The sequence below is a fragment of the Berghia stephanieae genome, chromosome 3 (assembly GCF_034508935.2).
Source record: "Berghia stephanieae isolate SIO BIC M18660-M18661 chromosome 3, UCSD_Bste_1.3, whole genome shotgun sequence".
Classification (NCBI taxonomy): domain Eukaryota; kingdom Metazoa; phylum Mollusca; class Gastropoda; order Nudibranchia; family Aeolidiidae; genus Berghia; species Berghia stephanieae.
This window is the reverse complement of record NC_088362.1, coordinates 37,325,726-37,340,725: the sequence shown is the minus strand read 5'-3', so window position 1 is coordinate 37,340,725 and position 15,000 is coordinate 37,325,726. Positions and strand designations below refer to the sequence as shown.

General features: G+C 34.9%; 1 protein-coding gene and 1 non-coding gene across 2 annotated transcripts; one reads left to right on the top strand and one right to left on the bottom strand.

The window, feature by feature from the left end:
* Positions 1-1,481: 1,481 nt before the first annotated feature.
* Positions 1,482-14,515, bottom strand: LOC144967672 (uncharacterized). The gene is made up of 10 exons (XM_078905200.1): positions 14,368-14,515; positions 12,043-12,111; positions 11,100-11,170; positions 10,399-10,651; positions 9,684-9,789; positions 8,327-8,529; positions 7,435-7,567; positions 5,069-6,437; positions 4,356-4,604; positions 1,482-2,782 (listed from the first exon to the last, which is right to left on the bottom strand). Exons 2-10 carry the CDS (start codon positions 12,087-12,089, stop codon positions 2,670-2,672), a joined length of 2,544 nt encoding a protein of 847 aa, XP_078761326.1. The 5' UTR covers positions 12,090-12,111; positions 14,368-14,515; the 3' UTR covers positions 1,482-2,669.
* A 210-nt stretch (positions 14,516-14,725) lies between these two features.
* Trnal-uaa (transfer RNA leucine (anticodon UAA)) lies at positions 14,726-14,808 on the top strand. The gene has a single exon. It is a non-coding gene; the product is annotated as a tRNA-Leu (tRNA).
* Positions 14,809-15,000: the final 192 nt, after the last annotated feature.

The window sequence follows — 15,000 nt, the reverse complement described above, 5'->3', positions numbered from 1 at the left end:
AGCACAAGTTGTTGAAGCACAAGTTGTCGAAGCACAAGTTGTTGAAGCACAAGTTGTATCAATATCTCTCAGACCTGCCTACTTGAAATGTTAAAAATTTGTAGATTTTAGAGGGAAGAAATAGAAGTTACTGTAATTAACTTTACAAATTAATAATTTACCTTTAGCAGTATTCGATGTGCCTTCAAAACCCTGAATAGATGCTTTGTGACACCAAAGTTTTCTTTTTAACACGTTGTATTGAATCAAAAATGTTATTTATTTCTGCTGTTGAAGTTTTAAAAAATTCGAGTTTTTACGAATTTTTCGTAGTTGTAGGCAGATCTGATCACTTTTCTCTTAGTGAACACCAATAATATATCATGCTGGATTAGAGTAAAATTGAACCCCATAAAATTAACATTTTATAAAATATTTTGAAATGCTTACATTTCACAGACGTGGAGCAATAAAAAAATAAAAATAAACTTTTCTGTTAAATTCACTGGCAACAGATTGAGATTTTGTTTTAAATCAGAAAGAAAAGAAAAAGACGACGATTGAAAATAATTTGAGAAAGGTCCAGAAATTAAAATAATCCAACCGCCTCCTTCTTTAAAAAAGCATTCCAGCCAGTGCCTTGGTCAAAACTGAGTTTTCTTGCCTGAGTACAAGGACAAAAAGCTACATGGATGTAAGGAACAAGAGGTACAGGGATATCTAGAAAGGACCGCTAAAATTTTCCATACCCATGTGAGATATAACTCCATTTCACATGTAAACAAATGTTATTTTGGTAAGAATTTTAACTGAAAAAAATACCCTCTTTATGCAACCTTCAATATATCAACTTGAGATGCAATCACAAAGGCATTTCGTTGAGGAATGAATCGATATCCAGGTTAAATATCTTAATCAAGGGTGGGGGGGGGGGGGAAATGACCGGAGCAGGGTTTACGCCACTTCAGTCCCAGGATGCAGAGGTTTGAGATCAAACAATGACAAGAGGGAGTGAGATTTGAATGACCCAGCTGATAAAGGTAAAGTTCATGAAGCAATGAATGTTGATGGAAATTTGTATAGTCTAGGAAAAAAGGTAGGAAAATATGGGAGAAGGCATGAGGTAAACATGGGGGGAAGGCAGTTTGAAAAGAAGCACCGACATAAAACATTCAAATGTTCCAACAGCACATCAAAGGATAAGATAGAACAAATCAATGGTTAAAAACGTATATAAAAATTGAATAAAAATGGTTAAAATAGAGTAGGAATAGGAGGAGGAAGAGGAGAAGGAGGAAAACGACCACAGGGGAAGAGAATGAGGAGGTGGAGGATGGAGGAAGAAGTAGGAGGGAGGGATGGAGAGGAGGAAGAGAAGGGCAGCAAAAGGTGGAGGACGAGAAGGAAAGGAAGATGAGAGATATGGGTGGAGGAGATTAAAAAAGATGAGGTAAAGAGGGAGAGAGAAAGAGATGGATAGAGTGTCTTTATGTGAGTTTGATAGAGAAAGAGAAGGTTAGAGGGATAAACAAAGAGAGAGAAGGAGAGGGGTGAGAGGGGAAGTGAGAGTGAGAGAGAGAGAGAGAGAGAGAGAGAGAGAGAGAGAGAGAGAGAGAGAGAGAGAGAGAGAGAGAGAGAGAAAGAGAGAGAAAGAGAAAAAAGAGAGCAGAGTATTTTAAAAATAAAACATACCAAACTGTACAAGTCAAAAATATACAAAGATTTTTTGAAATGTTCTAGACATGACGTCAAATCCCTGAGGCCTAATTCATTCAAATTGCCTTCACAGTCATGGATTGGATACAAACGACCATCCCAAATGCACCTAAACCCATGACATATGTTTTAACATATACAATTTACAGATACAAACATATTCCATTCTTGTACATGTACATAATCATTCCATTGATGACGGACATACATACAATGTTAACTAATCTCCCATTGGATTCCATAGGAATCGAACCTCCTGCCATATCATTATAAATATCACAGAGATTACGTCAAGTTGTGACATTTAAAACGGATTCATATTTTATAAAAGCTAAAATTGATTGCAAACAGCAAAGTATTGAAATATAGAACCAAAGTAATATCATCCAGCAGAATAGCTGCTCCCTCAACCAACACAATGTCATAAAACAATTTAAAAGTTTGGACATATTTCTATTTCTAACATCAGACCTAAAGCAATATAGTATAGTATAGAATATTAATATATAAAACAGTGCGAATGTAATATCAACAGTCAATAAGATTGCAAAACGTCCAACACTTCACAAAGGCAACTGCATTACAGGATTATCTCCCTTGGATTGCATCATCATCACCAATACAGAATTTCAAGTTCACAGAGAATAAAAATAGAAAACAACAATAGGAACCATCAAGTACGTTCAATTTTATATAAGTCTATGAGAAAGTAAAAAATAAGAAATATATTTTTGAAAAAAGATATTCTTTACAATTTGTTGCTAGATCTATGTATAACCATCAAATGACAAGAAAATAAAACTAACAATCTCGCAAAAAGGGAAAAAAAATTCCCAATACCATTTTTTCATCACGACTCAAACAGATCTTCATAATTCATAAATAAATAATGTGTGCATTCAAATTTCCTATTATTTCTAGACATAAAATAACCATCCAATCCAATAATTGAAATTATCACATGACCACCGTCATCAATAAACCACATCCTCTCCTTCACTGTCATCGTAATTTGGACGGAAGTTCCTGCGTAATCTCGAATCATTGTCGATGGTTGGAAGATCTTCGGCCAGGCCCCATTTCTGGGCTGTCAGTGAAAAGAGAAATAAGAAATTATGAAAATAGCCATTTGATTATGACCTTGAAATAAACAGATTATTATGGAAATACTCATGAATTTGTCGAAAGCACATTTCTTTTAATACGATACACTGAGTACAAATATTTTTTAAAATTAGCATTATGCTGTTTTGGTGTCAAAGGATGCATATCAATTCAATAGCCGTTCATCATTTGGGTGACAGCAAAACAGTCTTTTGTAAGATCATAAATGGTTTTAGACGAAGACTTAAATAGTTTTCTACAGTCTAGAAAATGTATTGATCATTGTTTTTAGCTTACTTAGAACATTTTTATTGATTAAAAAAAAGAGAAATCCTGCATTTCACTAAAGTGATAACCTAGAATAAGTAACTTTCCTCAATGAGACAAATTTGCTAAAAATCCGACAGTTTACAAAAGTTTCATTGAGAAATTTTCCTCTTTTCTGCCAATACCAAGTAACAGGGACAAACTAGACATGGGATGAAAACTCCTTCCATTTCCCCTAGAGCTACCCATTCATAATGTGTGGATTGATTTTAGAGTTTACTGTACAGCTTTGATCTAGTGCAGTGCCCAAAATGCCTGGGCATTGAATTTAAACCCCTATGAAAGGTTTTTTTCACACAGATTCTCCCTGTTCTGTTCACAAATGGAAAAACTGGAACACTTTTCTGATGTTAAAAATTGTTGCCTTATTGTGCAAGCCCCTAAAAAAGGTCAAATGAATTATCCCATACGTTGAATGTATGGTGTTCACCAGAAAAAAAGAGACAATACTGTCATGTGCACAGAAATCGAATCCGTAAACATTATATATATTAGATATCAATATCTATCTTATACCAGTGGTGCCAACCTTACATAAAAATGCGCATTGTTATGTATTTTCATTCATTGTACACATTTTGCTGAGGATTGTACACATAATTAAATTTCTATTATTTAAGCATTTTTAGCATTCATACACATTTTTTGGTCTTCTTAACCACTCTCTGTTTCTTGACCCAGAAGTTCATGCAGTGAATTCCATATAATATTATCTGGCTGGGTCATATCAGATTTCTACATGGATCTGGAAGTTGATTCTATTTATATAGTCTATAAAGTGTAAACTTATTTATTCATTTAAATATTGATTATATTATTGCCAGTATGGTCCCTTATAAGTTTTATTGCTAATTATCGTCCTTGCAGAATTGTACACATTTTTTCAGAATCTGACTCATTTTGGATCTCCATTATACACATTTACATGGGCTAGGGTTGGCAACACTGTGACTGTGATACGGTAAGAGAGACATCAAAATTAATCTAACCAGTTAAATCTTAAAATGACCAAATGGTAAAGGTCACTAATCTTATATTAATTCTAGATTGAGACAATAAAAGTATTGCATGAATATGAACATTTATATCCACTTCACCATATTCAATGAGCTTCAAAATGCTTCACATAATAAAACCAGATGGCATATATTTTATCCACTTCACCATAGGCAATGAGCTTAAAAATGCTTCACATAATAAAACCAGATGGCATTTATTTATCTCCATACCTGATCCACCAGATCCCTTGTTGAAATAAGAAGTAGTTCTAGCATTGCGTCCATGGGAAGGTGTGTCAGCATCTGATGTGTGACGAGATCCGTGTTCCTGTACAAGGCGGGGTGATGAATACCGATGACTCAAAGAGACTTCCCTATCATCGTCATCATCTGATGGCATCGTTTTGTTAGACTTCAAAATGTTCTTTTTCTTTTTACGACGTTGATCAACTTGGTCAGCAGGGGATGAAATAGGACGACCTGAAATAAGATTGATTGAAATGATACGATAAATGATATGATAAATGATATGATATGATATGATATGATATGATATGATATACTATATGTTTTGAAATGATATATGATATGATATGATATGATATGATATGATATGATATGATATGATATGATATGATATGATATGATATGATATGATATGAGATGATATGATATGATATGATATGATAAATTTTTCCCAATAATCTTATTATTACATTTAGTTTTCAAGTTCTCACCGCTTAAAGTTTCATTGACTAGGTAGCAGGATTGGACAATATAATTGTGCATTATGCATCAAAATTCTTAATATTTACTATACTCTTTACTGACATTTGATCAGTATATTAAATGTTGACTTTCCTATTCTTAATCAAAACACAACTGTTGTTCAGGAATAAAAAATCTTATCTATACTAATGATATCTATTATTCATAAATCTTACCATCACTGTCGTAACGCTCGTCGTTATAGTGACTGCTTTTGTAGTCATTGTCTCGACGATATTTAAGATTCCTAATTTCCTTTTCATAATTTTTCCTAGAGTCATCATTGTCATAGCGTGAAAATTTCATTGTGTCTTTGAGTTTGTTCATCGTTCCATACTCCTCCTCATCGTCCTCTTCTTCTTCATCACTGTATTGCGTACGACGTTGGTTTGCATTCACATCTCTTTTGTCTTTTTTGTTAGATGACAACTCTTTCCTGTCATATTTCCCGTAAGATGACGATCCATATTTGGACCCATATCTCCTCATGTCTTCACTCCCATTATCCGATTCTTCCTCTATGCCTTCATCTTTATCATCATCAAATCGGTCAAGGTTAGGAGGAGAAATGTTTTTCAGAGACTTGCGATACATCGAGTCTTCCCTCTCGTATCCCTTCTCCCATCTCTTATTCTCTTTGGAGTAGGAATCATTGGAGTACCTCAGCGGATATTTACCATCAGAAGATCCATACTCCTTTGTCTCTTTGGATGATCGGAGTGGATATTTATCCCGGTATTCGTCCAGCTTTTGAGACATGCGAGGGTCTCCGTATTCCTTCAAACTCATCCTCAAATTTCTGTACTGATTGAGTGACTCTTCCTTTTCATCTTCGTCAATTCGACCGCTGGACTTCACCATCCGACTATTCTTTGGTTTGGCAACTCTGGGCGTCAAATCATGGACGTCCGATTCTGTTATCCCATAAGACCTTGACCCCTTGTGAGAGAAATCTAATCGACCCAATGCCTCATCTCTGCCATTTCTCATAAAGTCTTTTTCATCATCATGATCATCGTATAACCTCAACCCTTGTCTGTAATCGGGACGTCTGAGCATATTATCCCTCTCGTTCCTCATTGCATCTGTTTCATACTCCGATCCATAACGCTTGGAGAGAGAACTCAAACCATGTGAGCCGAATTCTGATCTCCCAATCATATCACTGTCCCCATTTTCCAAGTCATCATTTCTGTAAGCCAGGGCATCTGGATCTTTCTTCTTTTTCATTTTCCTCTTGTCAGCAGACATCAATTTGGAATCCAGAGATTGGGAAGTGATGGGTTCTAAAGGTGGCAGGGCCCGATTGTTGCGACCTTGAATTGGCACCAAGGCAGAGGAATGGCTGATATCCAGACCGTCCAAATTGGCATTTCTGCCAAACCGCGACTGGCCAAATCGTGGCAGCGTCATCGTGTCATCCATGCTGTAACCCAAGCTAGATTCGTCTTTGATTCTTTGTAAATCTTTCCTATCCATGGGTCCTAATTTTTCTTGGGCCAGCAGTTGCTCCCTCCTCTTCTTTTCTTTCTTCTGTTGTTGTTCCTGTTGAGAGACGGAGATATCATAACATTTAATAATCAAAGCAAATATCAACATTGACATATAACCAACCAAATATGTATTGTGTGGCTATGTGGTCTAGTGGTATGACACTCGTTTTCAGATCGGAAGGTCCTGGGTTGGAAAAGGCTCTTTACTCACATTCTCTCATGTTCTCAGGTGTAAAATGGGTACCTGGTTGTTAACAGCTTTGTCTCTGTCCAAAAAAATTGTAATATTGCCACGCAGGCATCATGTCCCGTCCTACATGTTATGTGTTACTGTCGGCCAGGGATCCCTTGTAAAGCGCTTTGAACATGTTTAGTGGATATTGCCCTATATAAAAGCTCAATTTTTTAAAAACTGTTATTGCCCTTTATTATTGAATTTTAAAAGTTTATTGACTATCCACTACTACAAATGGCAACCGTGTGTATTTTGACTGATGTCACAGGTATATAAGAAATGATGGCCATTCTTTACTACATTGATTCAAATATTTTCTAAGCTCATGGATCTTTCCTGAAAAAGGGATGTGACAAAAAAATATAACGTCTCCCAAAAAGCACAAGATATTAATCAGGGAACCCTTTGGGATGAAAATCCTTCTTCTGACAATTTGTTGCTGTTAATCTATTTTTGGATGATGAAAGGGTTTTGAGCCCAAAACGTCTTGTGTTTACAATTTTGTTCTTTTTTTTTCTTTTTTTTTTTGGAGCTGTTATATTGGTTTTTGTACACTCTCTTTACAGTCCCAAGCTTCTAGCAGCTTTATTATTCTCTTTAGTTCTCCTGTGTACAGTGAAACCCAGATTCAACGAAGTCGACAGGACACATTTATTAATTTAACAAAGACCTGTGTGACGTCAACTTCATTCTATCAATAGATGGATAGAAGTGACAACCAGAGTTATCTCTCTACCAAAAGGAAGACTGAAAACCTACAACCAGTAAACCCTGAATATATCTTAAATAATCAAACAATGACCCTAGAATTTACCTTCATCTTTAGTTGGTTGTAGTTCAGCGACTTGAACGGATCATGTTTTATCTTGTCGTAATCCAAATCATCATCTTCGTCTTCTTTTTTGGTAATCCCAAGTCTCCTGTTTTCTTCCTCTTCTAATTTTTCTCTGAATGTCAGAAAAATAGAGAGAGAAAAAATTAATGTTGACAGACTTTTCCAATTCAACAGTTCAAAGCAATAAATAAAAATTAAATTAATAAATAAATAAATAATTTTTTTTAAAAATAAATAAACACCAAGCAATCCAAAATTTCAACCATAATGGCAGTAATATTTCTAACTATTGCAGTTTTTTGGTGTCATTGTTATAATATATTGTTGGGGGAAGGGGGGAGGGTTTGGTTTGTTTTGGTTTCGTTATTTGTTTGTTTGTTTTTTCTTGTTTTTTGTTGCTTTTGGGGGTTTTTTTGTTCGATTGTTTGTTAGTGTGTGTGTGTGTGTGTATGTGTTTTGTTGGGGTTTTTTTGTTTTGTGGGAGGAGGGGGGGGGGGGTTGAGTCTTTTATCACTACTTTTAATGATTTTTTTTCTTTAATTTGATAAATTAATAAATGCATTCTTATTTTTTTAAGCCAAAAAAAAAAAATAGTTCTTTCATCAAATCTTTGTAAAAGATGATGTAAGTATGATCAAAATAGATGTGGTATTTCCTTCAGAATCAAATACATATAGACTCTATCACAACATGTTGGTTTCGTAACAGAATAAATAGCGGTTTTCATATTTTTACATGATGGACTACCATTACAACTAATCCATTTTTTCAGCTCACTTTTGTGCAACATTATTTTCATTGTGATAATCAATATACGTGGCATATCTGCTCATATCACGTGTGAACAGCCATAAATGTTGAAATCCCTCACCGTGCCTCCCTCTGCCTCCGTACTCTTTCCCGACGCTCCTCCCTCTCTCTATCTTGCATTTCTTTCACAGCCCCCATGTCTTCCTTGACACGGGGCTCCAGAGTGTCCATGGAAGACCCAATTGTGCCCAGAAGCCACATGAAACCTCCCAGAACCACTTTCTTCATTTTGGCTTTTGAGCTTTGGAGTGCAGATACCATCAACTACATCAAAAGAAAATTTTTAAAAAATTGATAAATAGGGTTAAAATATGGGATAAGAATTTGTCCAATAATTACTTGAAGCTTACATTATGGCACTAACGGAGAATTTTTGTATGTACTTATAGAGCTTTTCTTTTGTATTAAACCTTATGGCAAAACTCGCTGAACAAATGTTTATCAGTAAACTATGAAAAAAGTTGTGTTACATCATCTTTGCCTAAGTCATAATTCTGAAAATGGTTATCTGTTGTTTTGATGGAGAAATAGAAACGTGGACCTTAAATAAATATCCAAACTCAATTGATTTCATGAAAATGTCATCTCGTTTTGCCAGTTTGAGGGTGAAAATTATAATATTTTGTGTAATAAGAGTTACTTTGTCTATTAGATAGATGAAATTACATAAATGGGGGATTTTTAATCCAAAGATAGCCAAAATGATCACTCTATTGGACCACTATGAGCTTGCTTCATCACTCATGTGCAATAGTTGAATAAAGATAAACAAAATGAAACTAAAATGCAATTGTGGGGGTCCGATAGCTCAGATGATAGGGCACTTGCTTCACAAGCAAAGGGATAAATATCCACAGGGCGGCAGGGTCTGTTAGATGTGGCTCTAAGTAAATAAGTGATAAACTAGTGTCCAACAGAAAGCAAGCAATTGCTAGTGTCAGTTTAATGCAATATATACCAGGATGAATTCCAGCTACATATGCCTTATGCCTCCAAAGTACAACTGAGACAATTTTGATGAGATTCAGGAAAATCATGACAAAGACTCCAACAGTATAAACAGTCAGTATATGAAGGAAACTGTTTGTACCATATGGCATCCCAATTGTTGAAAAACTAACAAAGATAAATTTTTAAAAGTTATAAAACCATAAATCATCAAGCAAATGGCTTTCCACAAATTTGAATATCTCAAAACTTTAGAAAATGTCATGTATCATGATTTTGCATGGGTCGCTTGTTTTCCATCAGACTTAGCAGACCCAGCTACCCACTCACAGATGGGTGGACAAAGGGGTCTGAAAAAACCTTGACTGTACCCTGGACTGATAACAGCCCCTTTGTTTCGTGAGACAAAAGCTCTAGCAATGAACTATAGGGATCTGCTCGTTTTGCTACTTTCTGCATGCAGGACTTACGAAATGTGAAGGACAGTTGTGAGCATTTACTGTTTGGTCAAGATCCAGCTGATTAACAATGTCCACTTCCTCCATGTGACCTTCCAGGTCAACCTTGTTGGCCAAACTAGACATAGAGAAAAACAAAACGTCATATCATATCATATTGAATCTTGACCAAAGGAACTTTTGACATGATTTTAGATTTATCAATTTTTTTAATGAGCAAACAACACTCAAACTCTTTACAAAAAAAATGGAACTCTATCTATTACAATTAAGTAGGCTACAAGTTACTTCATTCATATGTATGGTTTGGTGAATTTTTATAAATAAAATGAAAGCTTTATTGTATGGTTTAGTCAAAATACATGATAAATATAGACCTGTCTAGTACTACGAAAAATTCGTAGAATTACGAATTTTTGGCTCCAGTTACAGAATTGCATTCGGCTCTTTGACTCAATAAATCTTGTTGAAAAGGAAAATTTAGTTTCTTAGATCCTATATTCAGGACTTTGAAGCATTTGTGGATCATGGTGATGGCAAATTATTGATTTTTAAATCTATTTATTGTGACTTTTTCATTTTTTCCCTTGGAAACCACGAATTTTAAAAATTTCAAGTTGGCAACTCTCTAATAACCATATTTTACTAACTTTCCATGTTGCAACATTCCCTTTCATATTTTTTTTTTAAATTAAAACAAAACATAATTTAAAATATATTTTCTTACACAAGGACAGGCTTTCCGGAAACTTGAGGATGTTCTAAAGTGTCCCTCAGCAAATCCCTGGCTTCTTTCAGTCTGGCCTTGGAGCTCGAATCCACCATGTAGACAACGCCGTAGATCTCACTGAAGTAGTTTTTCCAGATGGGTCGGATGCCTTTGCCACCCCCCAGGTCATACAGAGTCACATCAAACTTCTTCAGTGTAAATTTGACGTTACGAAAACCAACTGTTGGAGCCACATGAGGGTCTAAGGGTTCTGTTTGTTTTGAAAGAATACAGAACTTTAATCAGATTGTTGTATTGTAAAACAATTGATAAATCATCAACATCAGAGATAATAATAATAATAATAATAATAATAATAATAATAATAATAATAATAATAATAATAATAATAATAATAATAATAATAATAATAATAATAATAATAATAATAATAATCAATAATAATAATAAAAATAATAATAATAATAATAATAATGATAATAATAACAACAAAAACAAACATCAGCCAAGCTGCGCTTTACTGTTGATGTCCATTGAAAATAAAAGATCTACTGTTGATGTCAATCAAAAATAAAGAATCAATCAATTGCAACAATAATCATATACTAAATTTGGATATTTTCTGAGAGCAAAAATTTTTGAACATTCTCAAAGGTTTCAACATTGTCAAATAAGATAATCACACACAATACACATACCTCCAGCCAAAACGGAGGACAGGGTCGTCTTCCCAGCATCATCGGGCCCAATAATAGCTAGAGTAATGGCACTGTTGTCAATACAGAGGGGGGAAAAAATAACAACATTGGAATGTCATCGAAATAAAATGTCCAATACACATAATATGACAAAATGTTAAACAAAAAGATATAAATTTACTTTCATACATTCTTCAATTAAAATGTTACACATAAAGCTATGTAGGTATGACTGGTACTATTACATGATCATTAAAGTAGAATACCAATACTGTCAAAGTTCTCCACTTTTATGCTTGTATGTAGGGGGGAGGGGGAGGGGGGTTGCGTGTGAGTGAAAAGAGTATGTCATGTATGGGTTTTCTAAACTGTTATGAAACGTCATCTTTAATCTGATGTTTTAGATTTGATTTTATTAATATATTTTTGCCTATCTATCTATGTGTTTATTTCTAATTTCAAATATTGTGAACCAAATGACAAATTTCCAATTTTGGACAATAAAGATTATATTATTATTATTATAACATCATCTTTAATTTGATGTTTTAGATTTGATTTTATTAATGTATTTTGCCTATCTATCTATGTGTTTATTTCTAATTTCAAACATTGTGAACCAAAGCACAAATTGCCATTTTTGGACAATAAAGATTATATTATTATTATTATTATTATTATTATTATTATTATTATTATTATTATTATTATTATTATTATTATTATCTTAGTGGTCTATTTTCCTTTTCTTCGTAATATCTTTTAACAATTCCAAAAATTAATGTTAAGATTTTAATGTTTTAAACTGAGTATAGAAAACAACAATAAAGTAATAAACCTACTTTTTGAGTTTTCTATTAATTCATGATGATGATTATGATGATAATAATACACTATTTAACGTTGTAATCAATTGTCTACAATAATATTTTTTCAAACTAACCTGGCAGGCTCATTTTTCCCTTTAAGGCAAGACACACGGTTACCCATTGTCCCTTGACTCTGGGCTCGTCTGAAAATACATGTAAAATAAATAAATTATTTAACATTGGTGAGCAATGAACTTGAAATCTTGATATTTACTTACTGGAGAAAATTTTCACCTGAGATGAATTCGATCCAAGACCGTATTAAGTTTCAATTAAGGACAATCACAATTTTCTCCTCTTCTGAATAAATTTATGAAAAAGGTCCTCGTTCAAAATACATCACAGTGAAAATAATCTGGGAAAATGCTATTCGGACCCGGGTCTGAATTGCTTCCCGTGGCAATTCGGACCCGAGTCTAAACTGAATAGAACTCCGTGGCTAACCAGGGTCGAGTCTGAATAACTCTATGGCTCTTCGATTCGGAATACTGCAATACAATGCGCCCAAATGATGAACTTATAAGTGTCATTAGTGAAACTCTCAGTTACTATTCCGTTTGCAGCTATAGAAACCGTATTGGTCTTCCTAAACAGACACACACTCATGAGTATTTCTAATTCATTAAAAACAGAATAATCACACACACACACACACACACTCCCCCCCCCCCTCCCCCCCAAAATCATTTCCACAACCCAGGAGCCGGCAGCTTTTTCTCTTTGATCTCATATCACCATGTTCTCCCCTGCGTCCAGCGCCTCGGTCGCTTGTGGGTTACCCCCCACCACCAATCCCATTACCAGTTGATCATTTTCTCTCCGTATTCAACCAGTCCTTATTTTATTAATAGGCACATAGTCCAGTATTATCTAATAATATTAGTATTAGACAGTACTCTGCCCCCAACCCAGTGTGGGGCTCAATTGCATGGCTTGCTGCCAAGAATCGCCTCTATTTTTATATTTAGAAATAAAACAGCATATTTTTTTAATTAAAAAAGAATTAAGACACTGCTTTTTGTCAAAGCCCGACCTAAACTGCCTTTTAAATAAAACGCTCAATGCCCAAAGTCATATTATTCTCCTTTCTCTGCACTTTTTGGCGGCCGTAAATGCAAATTATATAATGTAGAGATATGTCATTCATGTATCTTTTGCAACACGCTCATGGCAAATCAAATAAATCTTCCAATCATTACACAAAGACACTCCTTTTTCTATGCGAGGGCAAATTGATTGTTAACGTTAACAATTGCGACTACAATTGTAATCTCCCAAAGACCACGAATACTTAGATCTATGTTTTGTTTTTTAAGGAGCTTGCAACACATTCAGGTCATATCAGCGCCAGTAAAAATGGAGAAATTGGATAGCAAAAAGTTCTAGAATTACAATTAAAAAGTACTCAAGAAAAAGTAAGACAAAGGGGAATAATAGATCACCGCTTTTGAAGGCAGTCATCTTCGGGAGTTCTAAAGCGTGACTTGCTCGCTCACTCGCCCTCCTACCGACTGACAACTGAGAACGAGCAGCTCCCCCCACCCTACCACGCTTCACTTTCGAGCTAGCTTCCACTTCCAACACTTCCTGTGATTCAATCATGTGGATTTATAATTTACAACCCAAAAAAATTAGGTTAAACTACAACTTGAACTTCTTAACTTAATGATCCTGACGATCCAGCAGAACGCAGTCAATTCATTAGTTACTCACTGTAACTGTACAGAACTGAAAGAAAGATGACACGTGACAGAGCCATCCTAATTTCATTGTCATTGGGTTAGCATCAGGGCCTTCCTGATCAGCACGTTATCACCAAGATAGTTAGACTACAGTTTCTTTTTAAATACTCATTTATATCAATTAAATGGCTGAATTGAAACTGAGCGGTATCATCCGCTCTAACCAAATAACTTAGATACTAGATATGGCAAGTCTATGGCCTACACTGTAGCTGCCTACCCACTCCAACCTCAATCTCAAAATCACTTTTTGTTTTCATTAGATTTAGGGAGGCCTTCCGAGAAAGCCGAAAGCTGAACGACTCTGGCCCTGCCCGTGCTGATACCTAAAACTAAAACTAAAACAGAGTCAAAATCAAACAATTGTATTCCAATCACAAACTTTCAACCACGTTATAGTGATGAAGGAAATGTAGAGAGCATTGATAATTAAAAGATTTGTGTTTTTATTGGCGATTGTGAGTGAGTGTGTTTTGGCGAAGCGAGACTGATGAGCTGCTGCTCTGCTAAGACTAAACTAAGACTAAGTCACTAAGGGCTAAGGCTGCTTAGGTCAATATGCAATGTATTGAGATTGTGAGCTTAACAACAAAAGGCCATATCGTAAATGGAGACCTTTTTCAAAAATATTTCACATAAGCATGACAAAAACGGTACCTCAATTCAAAGTAAAGAGTTTATTCCTCTTGAATAAGGTGCTATTCAAACGGTTACCATGCGAAACGCCATAACGCTAACAAAGCAACAACCGTAAAACAGTTTTTGTTTACGGTAAATAGTAGTGATGTCATTCACAGAAGTACACGAATAAAATCGATGTCGTAAAATGCACCTTACACAGGACCTTACACTCAGCAGTTCATCTATTCATAGCGAAATTACGCCATTAATTAAAAACTTGACATTCCCACAACAAAAATTTAATAAACGCCAAAAAACACCAATGTGCAAATAAGCAATCGACAGAATACTGTTAAATTTGATATAAATAATATTAGAGGCGTATGTGTCAGGCAGTACGGTGGCCGAGTGGTTAAGGCGTTGGACTTAAGTTCCAATGGAATAATTTCCGCGTGGGTTCGAACCCCACCCGTACTAAAAGATTTTTTTTTTTTTAAAATTATATTTCTATTTCTCATTTTGGTTGAATGTGTAGATATAGATGTTTTAAAAATTTAAGTTGGGCCTATTTTGCTTGTTTTGTTTTTTTTTTCTATATTTTATTTCCACCCCGTCTGATTTTAGGTATTACGGTGTCTTGTATTCATCGTCTGGAAACCCGAATCGTCC

Bases quoted from the DNA above. Each gene is read 5' to 3' on its own strand.
- LOC144967672 (XM_078905200.1), bottom strand. From the start codon at position 12,089: ATGGGTAACCGTGTGTCTTGCCTTAAAGGGAAAAATGAGCCTGCCAG. The intron at 6,438-7,434 runs GTAAATTCTAGG...GTCTCTCAACAG, and splicing joins ACAACCAACTAAAGATGAAG to GAACAACAACAGAAGAAAGA. The intron at 2,783-4,355 runs GTATGGAGATAA...TTTCACTGACAG, and splicing joins CAAGGGATCTGGTGGATCAG to CCCAGAAATGGGGCCTGGCC.